The sequence below is a fragment of the Piliocolobus tephrosceles genome, chromosome 10, assembly GCF_002776525.5.
Source record: "Piliocolobus tephrosceles isolate RC106 chromosome 10, ASM277652v3, whole genome shotgun sequence".
In the NCBI taxonomy this organism is placed as follows: domain Eukaryota; kingdom Metazoa; phylum Chordata; class Mammalia; order Primates; family Cercopithecidae; genus Piliocolobus; species Piliocolobus tephrosceles.
The window spans coordinates 52,417,551-52,434,981 of record NC_045443.1 but is presented as its reverse complement, the minus strand read 5'-3'; the positions used below and the strand labels follow the sequence as shown (position 1 = coordinate 52,434,981).

Below are 17,431 nucleotides of genomic sequence, written 5' to 3'. Positions count from 1 at the left end.
AAAAAAAAAAAAAAAAAAAAAAAAAAAAAAAAATTCTAAAAGTTAGCTAACACTATAGGAAACGGAAATGGAAAAATAAGTATGCTTAATGACAGAAGAAAATTAATCAATGTTTAAATAACCCCTTTTCCTAAAATCATATTTATAACCCAAATATCTTTCAAGGCCTAATTCATTTTACAAATTCTACAAACACCTGTGTAATTGTCCAGTTAATTACATACTATATGTATTTTTCTCCCTGACTCTATTTTGTCCTGCTCCTTTAGATGTTATTTTTCAAACATATTTTCTTCCCATCAAGATCCACAATTTTAAAAAAATGAAATAAAAAAATTAATATGACCTAATATACATTTATGAAAAAAATTCATGAAATAGGACATGTATCTGTGAAAATATTTTCTATTTTTTTATTTAAAAATATTCTGGTCACCACACAGAAATTAATTTCTAATCAAATCTGACCTATAGCTAGAAAATCTCCTTAAGAGACAGTTTTAATTCTTCTATTATCCTGGTCTCACGGATTGGAACTATATCTACGTATGCATATTGTTTGGACGAATGGCGGCAAGATGGCGCAGGTCCGGGTTCTTCACCGTCAACTTTCCGGTGCCCGGGAAAGACACAGGTCCACTGCGCAGGTGCAACCCGACCTCCCACGGAGAAAAACCGGAACCGCCTAGCCACCCCTACCACCCGGCCCCAACCTGCCTATGTCCCGCCCACTGCCCTCCCACTCCCAGGCCCAGGAGATAAAAGCCTCTCCCGGCGGGCGCACTGCGGGTACTTCCTAAGCCCCTACTCCTGTCCTGAGTGCAGGAACTCCGCCGGAGAGCTCCACCCGGCGAGTCTCTCGGCCTCCTTTGCCGGAGGTCGACAGACCTCACCCTCCACACCTTCTTCCCTGAAGCTAGGTGACCAAAAAAATAAATTTGCAGCTTTGCTCCTAGCTTTGCCTACTCGCTGGTCCTTTAATACTCGCCCTGGTGAGCCTGGAAAGCAAATCAGTTCCCTGGAAAGCAAATCAGTTTCCTGGAAAGCAAATCAGTTTCTTAGAAAGCAAATCACGTATGTCTATATCTATGTATATCATTCACATATACATATATTTGATATATATATTAGAAAATAAATTCTGAAAAAGGTAACTACATTGAGTTCACATTGATCTTATTTAATAACCATTCACAAATCATTTGCAGTTAGCTTCAGAGTATCCCAAGTGAGGCAAAGGGAGTTTTGAGAGGTATGAAAATATGAATTAAATATTCTATTTTAAAAATAAACCGATACAATAATGCATTTTCTCTCAACCATAACTTAAACTGTTTGCAAATATAGCTTCTCATGGAAACAAAATAACTAGATTCTGTAGAATATGTTTTAAAATAAAAATTATATACATTAATATGCATTTTTATATTATTCTCAACACTTATGATCAAATATGTTATAACTGTCTTTTAATGTCCTTAGACTATATACCAATAAGTTGGTAACATGACAAAAATATAAATAAATATTAGCTTTAATTTGGTTATAATTAATCACAGATAAAAGAAAATATAATAACCTTTGCATTATATGATACATCAAATGAAATTTAAAAAATAATATTTTGTAGTTTTGGTTAACTGGAATGCTTAAAGGTCAAATGAGATATATTGAAAAATTTAGCTCAATTTCTTTTAGATGTCTAAATAAAAATAAAGTAAGATAGAAATAAAAACTATCATTAAAAAGTGAAAGAAAATTAGCTTCTCTAAAACAAAAAATTTTATGAAAAAGTTTGAAAAGACATAAAGATAAATATCAAAGCAATAGAAAGAAAAAGAGGGAGAACTGTGTCATGGAAGCTACTACTGTATTCAATGACATTATTTGAGACTCCTTTCTTCATTTCCTTTATATAATACAATTGAATGTTCATTTCCTCGAGAAAGAGACAATCCTGTATATCACATTCATGTCACATTCATGAAGGCGTTTTTCACTTGTTGGTTTCTTAAGGTATAGATGAAAGGGTCCAAAAGTGGAGTGACAGAGGTGCTGAGCACCAAAATTCCCTTTGAAAAAGATATCTTTTGTTTGACTGATGGCTTAACATACATGAAGATGCAGCTGCCATAAGAAAGGGATATCATGATATCATCACCATTACCAATGTGACTAAGAGTGTCACCAACGCTGAAATGAATCCCATCCTGTCCAGGAGCTGCATGTCAGTGCAGGAAATCTGCAGGAGTGGAGTAGTGTCACAGTAGAAATGATCAATGACGTTGGAGGCACAGAAGTCAAGATTTAGGCCTAAGAGAAGTGGTGGAAAGATAACGAGAAACCAGCAAGCCAACACCCAAGCACAAGCTGCATGCAGATTTTGCTGCTCATGATGGTGGTGTAATGCAGGGGCTTACAGATGGCCACATAGCGGGCATAGGACATGGCTGCCAGCAAGTAAAATTCTGATGCTCCAAGTAGGAAGGCAAAAAACGCTTGAGTGACGCAACTGTTACAGGAAATGCTTTTGTCCCCAGTTGCCATAGTAACTAGCAATTTAGGGATGCATGTAGTACTATAGGAAATTTCTAGGCAGAAAAATTCTGAAGGAAAAAGTACATGGGAGTCTTAAGGTGAATATCCACCAGGGTGAGTGTGATGATAATCAGATTGCCAGTGATGCTTAGCACATAGGTGAGAAGCAGGAAGATAAACAACACAACTTTCAATTCTGGGATATCAGTCAAACCTGCTAGGATGAACACCGTCACTCTGATATGGTTTCTCATTACCATCCTCTGAATTTTATCGGTTTTGTATAGAAAAAAGTAATAATTATCTCTACAGAAAAATAACAGTGATGACAGTGTTTAAACTAAAGTTAGCAAAGTGAGGTTTCACATACAGCAATAAGTTGTTCATTAATGTTTTCAAGATGCTTATGACAGGAAGAATAATACTTTGTGTTTCCAGAGGATTTGGATAGAGAATTAAATTTTGCTACCCAAGAGTAATCTACATAATGATAGCAATTGTTCATTTATTTTATGTGAATTAATTATAGAGAAATTAAAGGAACTTAAAGGATAGAAAATGCTTTTTATTTCTTGATGATATGCAAGAATTTGAATGGCATGCCACTTTTTGCTCAAAGAAGTTTAATTGAAGAAAAATTTTTAAATTTTGCATATAAAATCCCAAATGATACCTGACATTAGAAGTACATGTGACCATATTTTGCATTTAACATGCACACACACATACACACACACAAACATACACAAATCTAACCATCACTGATAACCAGTGCTAGTACACCTTTATCATTTTATTCAACTAATCAAACTCAAATATCTAATTCCTGTCTCATTTACTTTCATTTCTAATAAGATCCAGTTTCAGATCGGTGAAAATGAGGCACAGGGAACGATTTCATTCACTATTCTTATTAGTATTTCCATCACCTTAATCTCTGTTGGTACCCACCCAAGCTTTCCCATGCTGAATCTCAATACCAAATCAGCAGGAACAGTCTAATAATGTTAGCAAGCCACTGCAGTTTTCCTCTGAGGTTTTGCTCTTGAGAATGGACCAGATAAACTGAAAAGTGGGATATAGGAAAACAGAAGCAGAGAGAAATAATATAAATATGGGTTTAGGAAATTGTATGTTGTGAAAGAAGTAAAGACAAAGGTGTATCAAAACCCAGAGAGGCAAGAAAGATTTTAGAGATAGGATAATGAGATAGAGAAAAGAATTAAAAGAAGATTAAAATAGATAAATTAGTAAAAATTATAAGATGAACTTTTTAATAATGAAATGTCTCTATGCTTTTATTCTGTATACTCACATTTCTTCTCTGTGTAAAATAGAGATTGAAAACATGAACAATTTTGAGTTCAGCATGGCCTTAAGAAAACGAATATTTTTGCCTGGCGCGGTGGCTCAAGCCTGTAATCCCAGCACTTTGGGAGGCCGAGACGGGCGGATCACGAGGTCAGGAGATCGAGACCATCCTGGCTAACACGGTGAAACCCCGTCTCTACTAAAAATACAAAAACTAGCGGGGCGAGGTGGCGGGCGCCTGTAGTCCCAGCTACTCGGGAGGCTGAGGCAGGAGAATGGCATAAACCCAGGAGGCGGAGCTTGCAGTGAGCTGAGACCCGGCCACTGCACTTCAGTCTGGGTGACCGAGCGAGACTCTGCCTCAAAAAAAAAAAAAAAAAAAAAAGAAAGAAAACTAATATTTGATAAATTACAAATGCATAATGAATCATTGAACATTGAAGAGTGTTGACACAAAATTCTAGGAGGCATATAATGATATTCAAATATCCAGCTAATACGGAATTAAAGAGATAATAACATAGTTAACACTTTTCTACATCCAGTATATGTGATAAGTGAGACAGTGAGATCAAGAAACAAAGTCATCCAGGTTTACACAGCTAGTAAACTTGAGATCCAGTATTAAGATTGAGTTTATTTTCCAAAATGTCTTCTGGTACACAAGCAATTGTATATCAGACTATAGTGCATTTCTTAAAACAAAACAATTAATGATATATCTAAGGAAAATTTTTTCCTGGGCATTTTCATCACCAAACGTATGAAATAAGTCTTTGTGATGTCCTTGACATTATATAGGACTATGTTTTCTGTTGTGAAAATATCAATTTAATTGTTTCCATCACAGAAACATACATTATTATTAAGAAGGCAGTCACATGAGTAAAAATAAACATATGAAAACAAGTCAAAGCTGTTTCCGATAATATCTAGAGAAGTTTACAGGAGGTAGTTTGGATTCTAAGGCAGATGTACCATATGACCCAGCCATCCCACTACTGGGTATATACCCAAAGGATTATAAATCATGCTGCTATAAAGACACATGCACACGTATGTTTATTGTGGCACTATTCACAATAGCAAAGACTTGGAATCAACCCAAATGTCCATCAGTGACAGACTGGATTAAGAAAATGTGGCACATATACACCATGGAATACTATGCAGCCATAAAAAAGGATGAGTTTGCGTCCTTTGTAGGGACATGGATGCAGCTGGAAACCATCATTCTTAGCAAACTATCACAGGAACAGAGGGCCAAGCACCGCATGTTCTCACTCATAGGTGGGAACTGAACAATGAAAACACTTGGACTCGGGAAGGGGAACATCACACGCCGGGGCCTATCATGGGGAGCGGGGAGTGGGGAGGGATTGCATTGGGAGTTATACCTGCTATAAATGATGAATTGATGGGTGCTGACGAGTTGATGGGTGCAGCACACCAACATGGCACAAGTATACATATGTAACAAACCTGCACGTTATGCACATGTACCCTAGAACTTAAAGTATAACAAAATAAATAAATAAATAAATAAGATAGGCCTTAGAGGGAGATAAGGAAATAAGATGAGTTATTCCTAGGGAAGGGAAAGCCTGAACAGAAACAAAAGGAAAGGCACATGCATGATTTCATTAGAAACAACGAGTAGCATTCTGCTATAAAAACCAAGCGTGTTATTAATGCAGGCATACATGAGTGAAGTGAAATGACTGTTATTTTTCCCTGGACATTGCTTTCACATTCAGATAACTATGAACCAATCTGTCACAAAACTTTTCTTGTTTATACAAATCGCCGTAGTGGCCATCATTGTAGGAATCCATATATCTAAAACACGTAAATCAGAGTTTTATCATGTTAGACCATTCCTTTGACCAACTTCAACAATCCTACATATAAACTATTCCCCAACTACACTGTAAAAATAATGAAATTCACTTTACAAAACCAAGAGAAGTCAGGCCTATGAATGCAATTCAAAGGTTAAAAAAAGGAAAGATTAAGACTTTAATGGTAAAATTAGAACAAACCTTAATCACAACTTATCTGAAAGGAAATATTGCTTTAGAAATATTAATTATTTTTATCTTTTTAAGTTATATAAGTCTTCAAAATTTTAAAATTGAAACATTCATATGAAACATACAAAAATTATTAAAGATATAGACAGATTTATTTAGACAAAAGCATCTCTGTTTTAACATTTAACTCTTTTATCATTATGCTGAATCAAACATATTGATACTACATTTCTCTCTGAATGAATCTCTCTATCCCATAATCTATGATTAGTATTTTTCACCTATAAATAGCAATCTTGGAAATGGTTTGTTTAGCTATTTTATTGCAGTTAAGACTAGTGCATTAAAATTCCTCTTAACATTATGTTAATTATTTATGTATTGAACGTTTTCCTAACTAGTGTTACACACAGTCCCACATAAAATTAATCAACTCTTGATCCCTTGGAGTTTTTATGCTTTCAGTGCCCTGAAGAAAAATAAAGATTATGAAGGACTCAGGAAAACATCAGATCTAAGAACACCATTTCCGAAAGGATGACTGCTTCACATGTTACTCAAATGTTCTCTTGAGGCACTAAATAACTTTAAAAACAAAATACCTATTTAAAAATAACTACATTAAACAAACTACGTCTCCAGAGAAATCAGTGTAGATTGCCCCAATATGTGTTTGTCCTCCCATCTCTATGGGAGAAATCCCATATTCGTAAATCCCAGATATAAAAATGAGGATTTGGAAGCATTATATAGTATCATATAATGTTTTAACATTCAATATTCATCAAAGTGTATTTTTAAATACAACACTCTTTCTCAAGGGAAGTGGGGATATTTTGTGCATTAACCACAAAGAATAAAAAATGTACTGTGCCTTGCTTTTCTTGTTTAAAAGGTTGAAGCTTGAAGCTAAGTACACTTAGTGCTTATAAACATTCTTTACCTTAATTGAAATACTACATTAAACTTTGACAGACATAAAAAAGAAAACTATTATTTTATGTGAGACTAAAATGTGGGAATATAAAATGGAGAACGTAGCCTGTCATAGACAAAATTCTACCTCAAGCTAAATGCACATCATTAATTCATCAGGTACAACTGAACATTTTATGTCCTGTATAAACTTGACCTTCTTTTCTGCAAGTTATATTTTCTGCAGTCTTTGGGATATTGTCTAGTGGTCTGAAACATATTCCTTAATAGATAACCATTTTTCACTTCTTCCATATTAATAGAAGTTTCCATGTCCTTGCCTTTGGTACAATTTATAGTGACCTTGTGGCTAAATTCTGGCCAAAGGATGGAAACCTACATAGTTTGTGCGATTTCCTGGAATCATTCTTCATGTTCTTGTCAGCATCTCTTTTCCCGTAAAGATGGAGGACAATGTGGAGGAAGCCCTAATGTGCACACAATGCACCCAATTCACAAATGGGGGACCCCATGCATAGTAAATTCCCAGTCTTTTTAAAGATTACTTGCAAACCTGCTTAACTTTTCCCCACTAGAAGACATTAATACTCTGGTCAGTAAAAAAGAAAGACATCACTCAAAGGTGGGCACAACAGTGTAGAAAACCAATTAGGAAAGAGTAAGTTTATGTAAAATAGGTGAAGGGTGAGCATCAGTCAGAGAAAAGTGCACCAAGTGGGAAGACAGGTTCTCAATTCAGTTCAAGGATTTAACTTGCAGCTTGGTTTTCAGGTATTAAACTGTCTTTGGCTTGGAGGTGAGATTTCACTGGGGACGTGCCCTTATCTGCCTAGGCGTTTGACTGACTCCTGTCACTATCAAGCGACATGCGGGAGGTGTAATAGTACCTTATTGTCTCTGTTATCCTGACAGGGCCATCTCTGTCTGGTAAAGGATGGAAGATGCAGCAGTTAATCAAAATCAAAGCTCTTGCGGCACTTGGGGAGACATAGAGTGGAAGTTTTCTTCTGGAAGAAAGCGCCCGGGATACTTCTTAAAGGCAAAGATTACTAATACCTCTCTCCATGGCCCCTGAGTATACAAGGTGTTTTCTCCTCAGATGCCAGCTTTTTCTCTACCTATACTTCCTTCAAATCTGGGTTCTCCATTCCTGTAGCTATAGCTTCACCTTTTTTTTTTTTTTTCTCCCAGTCATACCCGACTCATATTCAGATCTTTCATCTAGAAGAGTCAGATAAATGAAGAAAAAGGAAATTGTTTTTAGATTTCAACAAGTATCAAACCCTCATTTCTTAGTCCCCCTTGTGTCCAAATTACCACCTGGAAGGTATGGCACCAGGCTTATCTAGATTTGGTCTTAGGGAAAAGAAAGGTACATCATTCTTTGAATGACCGAAATGGAATTTTGAATTTTCAAAGTAAGTCTATATAATTCCCAACCACTTTTATCTTGATCATTACCCTGAAAGAAGATGAGTAGTCAAGTCTGGGAAGGCTATTTCTATCCCTATTGAGGATCTTAAAGAAATAAAATTACAAGGTTGTAGCCTTAAATTATTATCTTGAATTATGTAATAATCAGCAAACCATGAAGTTCCCATGACTGTCCTAAATAAATTTATTTTCTCTTAAATCCTCATGTCACTTGGTGCTGAAAACAAAGGTAGGCTCTGATCCTGCAGTTTATTATACAGCAACATCAGTTAAATTTACATCCTTCCCAGGTATCTTTTGTGAAAGTTAATTGATTGGAAATCTGAAAGGATACCAATTGGAAATTACATATATGTGTGTATGTGTGTGTGTATTCCATATATGTAAATATAAATCTAAAACTTAGAGCAATTGTAATATGGAACAGCTTTATTGTATGTAATTTACTTACATATCCCTCAGCTGTGTAACTGGAGAATACCCAGAGGAAAATCTTTGGCAAGATATTAAAATATTCACAAGAGTATTTGCTAGCAGCTTTAAAAAGTATTGTAACCACTGGTTTGAAATGAAGATGGAAGATGCTTTTGTTAAAATTAACTCCCTGATTTCAGTGTACATAATGGATCACAGGAAGTCAGAGGCTATGTAATAGCACTTAACTGATATGAATATATTCAGTGTGGTTACCTATTGGTCAGTATGGCCAAAGTAGTTATCAAAATTGCATGATGCACTTTAGTAGTGAACAACAGATCATGGAATTCCCAGGACTAAAATAAATAGGCAGCCCATTACGTTTCTAACTGGTCCATATAATTGAAATAACTCTAGGATAAGTGAAAGGAAGAATGAATTAGCCATCATAATGGAGTTAAAGCTCCTTATTCCATTACAGACTTCAATCATTTCATAGAACCAGAACCCATGAAGAAAGTTGTCTTTGCAAAACTGTCATGCATATTAATATCTAAATCTTCCACTAGTGTCCTTCAAAAGATATGTGGTCCTTTCCCAAAAAAATTGTACAGTGAAATCAATGAAACACGGATTTTTCAGAGGTTATTCAACCTCATTTCTGAGCTAATCTTAATTACAATGACTATAGAATGCCAGTGTTTTCACTTACAAGAGTGGAAGATATTGGAGTCAGAAGACATTTTCCTGATAAGCTGTGATTATGTGCTAGTCTGTTTTACAGTGATCCTAGTGCATGTGCAAAATTGTCCTGTGCATATAGTTAAAACACATGTATTCAGGGCAAGTGGAAAACTATGAGTTCTCCCTCACTAACAGATAATCAACAGACAGTATCACTATATCCTTGGAAAAACTTCACAGCTAGTGCCACCATCAAAGACTTAAAAAAGAAAGATGCAGGAGTGGTGACTTAATCCACATACCCATTCAACTCAACTGTCTGCCTCTCCTAACACAGATAAATTTTAGCAGATGACAATGAACCCATAAGCTGAATTAGATAGTAAATTCAATTGCAACTGTCTTTTCAGTTATGGCCCATTTATTGGAATAAATCAAAATAATTCTGGCACTAAATATCCAGTTATTGATTTTGGGAATGAACGTTTACAGATTAATAGATAACACCATAATTTATTTGCATAACTTGCGAAGAAAATGGTATACCTTTGTACTCTAGCCCTTTGCCATCATTTATTCTACAGGCCAGCAAACCATAGCCTGCAGGCCAAGGACTGTTTTGATACAGACTTCCACCTGAGATGTATTTTACATTTTTAAAGGGCTGTAGGAAGAGAAAGGAGAGGGAAGGGGAGGTGGAGAAGAAAAAAAGGAAGAGAAGCAAATAAGAAATGTATGATGATATGCTAAGTAATAATTTAAAAACTTGTATCAGATACAGGATCAGAATTTCTTATGTAAAGTATTTTAAAAGACACACTGAAGAGAATTATGGAATTTTATTTTATAAGTAGACATAGCCTAGTTTTCCCTTCCCTATGACAACAGGTCTCCATCAATAATATGTCTTCTTGAAGATATTACCCCCTTCCTCTGTTCCAAAACAGGTGGTGTTTTAAAAGTATGTGAAAAAGTAACCCATTATCAAAAGAAAGTTGAATTAAAAGAGAAATTTGGAAATTGACTGTTTGAAATTCTTTCCATGATTTTTGTTACTGGAAATTATTTAAACTCATTAAATATAAAAATACTCATCTACTCATTAGAAAACTTGAAAACATAATCATTTTAATCTTTCAAAGCATTTTCTTAATAAAACATTTTTGTGCTTTTAAAAAATTACATAGAAATGCAAAATCAAGACAGCTCATTAACATTAGAAAAAACAGAAATGTAGTCACTCGATTTCAAAAAAATATTTGAATGGGATTGAAGCATAATTATTGTGATTTCCACTTCATTTAAAATGGATCCACATTATTGTGAAGCATTAACTTTGCACTATGACAACCCACTTAACCAAGTACTAGGTAAAATAAACTTGTAATAAGACTTGCAGATCATTTCACACAATAATTACATAAGTATTTGCAAGTATAATAATGTATATTTAATTAAAATGAAATTAATATTTATACCATTAGTAAAATTAAAAGTTATACTGTAAAGTTATATTATTAAAATATATTGATCATTTTGTATAATTTCATTTATTAATTCTTATTTTTCTATTAAAATTTCAAAATATTTTATACTGTTGTTTATATATAAATTATAAAATGATAAATATGCATGTACCATGAAAAAAAAATATATATATATTTACTAATTGAATGTTTGATAAACACCAGTTGCACACCTATAAGTATAAAAAGAAAAGCAAGTCCATAATTTTGGAGAACATAGTAATCTTAATATTTGAAGGGAGCATTTATTTATTTTATAAGCAATTTTTTTGTCAAGCTTCATATCATTAGTACCCTAAATATTTTCTCATATGACATAATTTCTAAATTTATGATAATATTGATTATTCTTTTACTTCAAAAGACTTTTTATTTTTTATTTTTTTTTTAGTGCAAAAGCTTTGATGTTTTTATTGTTTCTTAAAAAAAATTAAAAATACGATTTCAAAATAAGTTCCATTTGATGCAGGTGTTCAGCATAATGCTAATCATCTACTGTTACTTTAGAAACACAAATAAATGCAATGCATATTTTATTAAGGTGTTTGCCCTAGTCTGCATCGAAATACAGTCACTCTATATTCTGACTTGCTAAACCATTCCTGGAGGACAACCTCTGAACTTGTTGAGAAGACCATTAGATGAGCCTAGACATAAATGGAAATTTTTTAATTTTTATTTTGGTGCCTTATATTTTACAACAATTTTATGCTCTGTTTACCAAGAAAAGGGCTTTTTAAAGGATAAACTAAACAGAATTTTTGAGATATGTATGATACAAAGGGACATTATTGTATCATACAATTGAATTATCTCTTCAATGCTCATAAACACTCCACTTGTAGTTTTCTAACACCTAAATATTTTTTTCATATTGCCTGTCATCGAGTCCAATCCAATAATTATTCTATAATAGACATCCTTAATCTAGGCTTACATTTTTATATTAAGCCCCATCAAATGCCACATTTTAATCTTATTTTATAGGTGAACATATTACCTTCAGTCATCTCCTGTCATTTGCTGCCTTATTTATTTTATTTATTCCTCAGTAGGCACTGGATTGGATGAAGAGAATGTAGAAAACTATGAGATTTAGAGTTCATTGCAAGAAACAAATATAGTTAATTACGTGTGCTATGATAAGCACCATCTAGAGTTGACTGCAAACACTACAAAATTCGAGTATGAAGTGACTAACATATACTTGTCGACCAGCCTTCCACAGAAGTCTCCATGTTAATTAGCTTTAACTGATTGAAGTTTTGCGAGCTAGCAGAGATTTGGGCAATGGGTAGGCATTCAATATATGTGACAGCACACAAGTTTTGCAATATACTTAGTTGTTTAGTGTGGTTACATCATAGAAGTACAAGTTGGAAGAGATAAGAAACAAAACTGGACAGGCCAGGTTATGCAAATATTTGGGGAATTTTGTCATTATTTTGCAGGCAACAGAGAACCATCAGTAATTTGTCAGCAGAGTGGTGGCATGATTGATTTGTATTTTAGAAAGTATCCTACCAGCAATGTGGAGGATGAGTTAGAGATCAAAGGCAGGAAGGCTATGTAATAGACAATTGACATACCTTGAGTCTAGCTTGTCTTAATACTTATTCAGTATATATTAGGTTGGTGCAAAAGAAACTGTGATTTCACCATTACTTTTAGTGGTGAAATTAAATTTTAATGGTGAAATTTCAATTCCGTTTAATGGTGAAACTGCAATTCTTTTTGCACTAACCTAATACTGGTGAAAAACAGTTGATTATTTTTTTTTCCTTTTCAGTTCCAGAAAAATGAATATTAGAAATGAGTTAAACAGGTGAATAAATAATATTTTAATAATTTTTAAAAATCCTAGCACAATTTAAAAATTTTAAGTTCCTATAATGGACCCTGATCTCTGGTATTTACAAAATAAATCAGATAACTAGTGATTTAATTCAAATTAAGTAAAAAATGACCTTCACTAATCTTTTCCCATCGTAACTTAGGCCTAGGGTTTCTTTCCTTTTGCATTTTCTGTTATCTACTTACAAACAGCCTAGAAATAGAAAAAAATCCATCTATTCTAAGTAGGTAAGTCTACTAAGTATATTTCTGAATTTCACAAAGTTGTCAATAATTCATTTTTGGATAAAGAAAAGGGGAGAAGTTGCAGTTTTTAATATACATTAAATGATTTATGATTTACCTATATATTAGACTTTAAAAAGAGCTGAAATTAGAGTTCATGTATAAAGAATAAATTTTAAAAGTAAGCAATATAATATTTAGAAATATAAAATAAATACATTACATATTTGCATTTGGCAACAACTTAAATTGTGGAGAAGTGTATTCAGAAGAAAATCTGAGATATTCCAGATCAGATTTTTTGTCAGATTCCAAACATTTTGAGTCAACTTTTCTTGAGTGTAGTTATTACCTATAAAGTATAATTATTTGTGTGTATAAACTTAAATTCCTGATGCAAAGAAAGCCAAATAGTGAAAGTTAAAGAATACTCCCCAGATATTTTATTTTCTATTTTCAAATAAAATGTTCTTAGAGTATTGCAGTATTATAAAAACCATTTACATGTACATGGTTTATACACTATTTAAAATGTCTATTTGAATCTTTTCAGCTTCTCAATGCCCCGTTAATATTTATTTAGGTACATATATTTAAAGCTTCTCACTAATGCTTGTAAAATTCATATAAAATTCGTTGCTAGCCTGGGGATATGACAAAGTTGTATATACTTGGAAATACATTAAGATAAAATGTATATAACAATTTTAGAAGTCAAAAAAATAAATCCTACCAGTCAGAATTGTTCATAAGGTCATCAGTTACCTTATGTGGAAACAAAGTCACAGACAAATATTTATTGAGGAAACTGACATTAGTCTTTCAGTAAAAGTTTTTTTGTTTTATAACACTGAGATATGATACTTTTCAAAGGAAAAGTTTTTAAATACTCTGCACACGATCAGTCATTATATCTAATTTTATGTTCAAATCACTTAAATCTGAAAAATAAGGTACTCTGTGAAGCTGTAAGATCTTAATTTTATCTATGACACCCATAAATCTATAGAATGTTCTACAAAGATCTTACTGTTCTTTTGCATTCTAAGTGACTTAAGAGCAGAGAGAGATTTTCACTCTGTTTTGCTAAAAATGTATCAGCGATGAGTGGACATGAAAGCATCATTTTTGTCATCCTTGGGTTTTTGTTTTTGTTGTCATCAACAAATTATTTAATCCTTATGACTTATACTTTTTAATCCATAAATGGAGCATATAAATACCTGTCTTATAGAGTTTTGAAGATGGAACTAATAAATTTAATAAAATAGGGCACACTGTAAGCAATCAATAAATGCTAGCTATAATTTCTATATGATAGCTGCAATAGCAGTAATGCTTTAACCTCGCTGAAGTTCCTTTCATTTATTTCTGAGAATACACTATATCTCTAAGCCTGGTTAAAAAAAACTGAAGCTATTAAACTGTGTAATTAAAGAACTGCCATTAAATTGATCTGCTTCGAGATTCTACTAAACACTAAGTAATAAATCAGATTTCACTTTTGTATCCACCAATAATGCACTCGGTAAGTGATCAAACCTAGGTAATCTACTGAACTCTATGTAGAATATGTGACAAATTGGGTCCCTGAATTCCAGAAGAGTGGAAAAGAGCGTGGAAAAACTGAAGTCTCACTTTGTCTTCCTCTCAGAGAATTTTGAGAGGAAATCAAAGAGGCACTAAATAACAGGCAAATGATTTTTACCAAAACCAGGGAATATCTTTTCTACATGCTCTCAGCACGAGGGAGAAATGGGACTCAAGGTTAAGCTTTGGAGATTAGGAAGGCCATAATGAAAATTATAAGTCAAAAAAGAGGTAATATTATTGAATACAAGCATTGAAAAACTTTGTACATACTCAACTCTGCTTCTTTTATTTTACTAATAACCTTAATAATATCATTGAAGTGATTCATTTCATTGAGAAAAGTTCAATCTTTTTGACTATGTGCTTAAAAATATCTTTTACTTGTTTGTTTCTTAGCGTATAAATAAAGGGATTCAACATGGGGGCAACAGAAGTGCTGAGCAGAGCTATCCCTTTATTTAATGACACTCTTTCTTTTGCTGAGGGTTTCACATACATGAAGATGCAGCTGCCATAAGAAATGGACACGACCACCATGTGGGAAGAACATGTAGAAAATGCTTTTTTTCTCTGTTGAGAAGAAGGTATTTTCAGAACAGTCCTGATAATATTTGTGTAGGAGAGAATCACTAATACCAGTGTAACCAGGAGTGTCAAAATGGCTGAGAGAAGCATCATTAATTCTATTATATTGGTGTCTGTGCAAGAGAGCTGCAGTACAGGAGAAACATCACAGAAGAAATGATCTACAGTGTTGGCTGCACAGAAATCAAGCTGGAGGCCCATCAGGAGTGGTGGAAAAATTATTAGGAAGCCAGCCATCCATGAAGCAAAGACTAGCAAGTTGCAAACTCTGCTGCTCATGATGGTGGTGTAATGCAGGGGTTTGCAGATGGCTACATAGCGGTCAAAGGACATGGCAGCCAGAAGAAAAAATTCAGTTGCCCCCAAGAGAATAGTGAAAAACAGTTGTGCTGCACAATTGTTGTAAGAAATGGTCTTATCACCTGTTGCCATACTAACAAGAAATTTGGGAATACAGACAGTTGTGAACGAGACTTCTAAAAATGAGAAATTTCGGAGGAAGAAATACATGGGTGTCTTGAGATGCAAATCCAGTAGAGTGAGGGTGATGATGGCTAGATTCCCAGTGACGCTCAACATATAGGTGAAAAACAGGAGAAGAAAAATAACCACCTGTAATTGTGGATCATCTGTCGGTCCAAGAAGAATAAAGTTTGCTACTGTTGTATGGTTTCTCATAGTGGATTTCTATTTTTTAAAAAAAGAAGAAAAATTACAACAGAAGAGGAAAGGTCTGCATGAGATACCCATTTTTCTTGAAATCCACCATAAATACATTGTTACACATACCCAACCTCCTTTAACAACAGCCTATAAAAATTAGCTTATGTGATTTTTACTCAGAATGTTGCTAAATACATGGAGCATTTTGAGTTTGTTCTGTTTTCTCAATGGCCATAAATTTACGCATTTCAAAGGGATAATATGTTGCATCAATAAAGTCATGTCAATGTAAAAACAAACACAAGAACTATCATAATATTTCAACTTTTATATTCTGTATTTGAATTTTTTCTGAAGTATTTAAATTATTTTATACCATCTGGTGATTCATTCTTTGCTCAACGACATTTTTTTCTGTGTTTTTTTGTCTTTTTACTAGACTTCACGATTCATTAATTCAGATTTCAGCTGAGAACTCCGTCTTTTAAAATCAAAGTAAATTTAAACATCTCTTGGCTTCCACAGTGGGAATTCAATACCCTCACCAAACTTCTAAAAACTCTCCAAGATCTACATCTTTATAACCATTTTTAGCTCTGCTTTTCCAATTTTCCTGAAAACTTGAATTTACATTTATCTCACTCACTCTGGTTGTTCTCTTTTCTGTATTTATCCAAGCAGATATAAACCATATCCTCATACATGATGCTTGTGTTGTTTAGGTAGTACTTTTGCAGAATATTTGCAGTGACAGAGGAGGGTCCCACAAAACAAACTGTTTAAAAATAAAATGTGGCTTGTGCCTGTAATCCCAGCTACTTGGAAGAATGAGGCAGGAGGATTGCTTTGAGCCCAGGAATTCAAGACTTCAGTGAACTATGATCATGCTGCTGCACTCCAACCTGGATGACAGAGCAAGACCACGCCTATAAATAAATCATTGAAACTCAAATGTTAGCTGGACTTCCCTGGTAATTGTCATTAGTGTCACTGCTCTGCATGTTTCCACCTGTTGCCATGGCCATCTCTTTCCTTCTGTATCTTATTCACATCCTCTCTCTTTTTTCTAGTTCAGCACATAGCAATTCAAAATTATGTTAACTTTTAAATTTTTCTTCTTTTTCTATCTTTTTCCAGACCATGCTTAGGTCTCATGTTTGTCACCTGAGAAGTCTATCATCACCAAATTTTTCTTAATAATGACAACACTTTCCCTAAGAAGAATATTGTGCCATATGTTAAATTGTATGTGAACGTTATTACATTGTGTATGTTCCAGCTCTGGGGTGAAACACATACACAAGCATTTCCAGTGATTATAAATGATTACAAAATAACTAAAATTTTGTCCTAATCTCTCTTCATTTTCTTTTGTACTTTTCCCCTTCCTTTCCCATTACTTTTGATTGATCATCTTTCTAAAAATGTGTGTCATTTAAATATAATCCATACTCATTAGGAAGTTTTTTAAAATTAAAGATCATAGTTTATATTAAAGCTCAAAAAACACAGGAAAACCTCAATCAACAAACGATGAGTTATAAGCCAGAGAATATAGTCAGAAAGCAATTTATATGGACACTCTCCGGCCTAAACTTAAATTACAAAATCTAAAACAGCAAAACAGCAATG

General features: G+C 33.7%; 1 protein-coding gene and 1 pseudogene across 1 annotated transcript; both read right to left on the bottom strand.

The window, feature by feature from the left end:
• Nucleotides 1-1,970: 1,970 nt before the first annotated feature.
• On the bottom strand, nt 1,971-2,792 carry LOC111541777 (annotated as a pseudogene).
• A 12,013-nt stretch (nt 2,793-14,805) lies between these two features.
• LOC111542077 (olfactory receptor 6C74) lies at nt 14,806-15,898 on the bottom strand. The gene has a single exon (XM_023211273.1). It carries the CDS (start codon nt 15,812-15,814, stop codon nt 14,876-14,878), a length of 939 nt encoding a protein of 312 aa, XP_023067041.1. The 5' UTR covers nt 15,815-15,898; the 3' UTR covers nt 14,806-14,875.
• Nucleotides 15,899-17,431: the final 1,533 nt, after the last annotated feature.

What these genes read in the sequence shown, in the direction of transcription:
- LOC111542077 (XM_023211273.1), bottom strand. Translation starts at nt 15,814, where the DNA reads ATGAGAAACCATACAACAGTAGCAAACTTTATTCTTCTTGGACCGACA.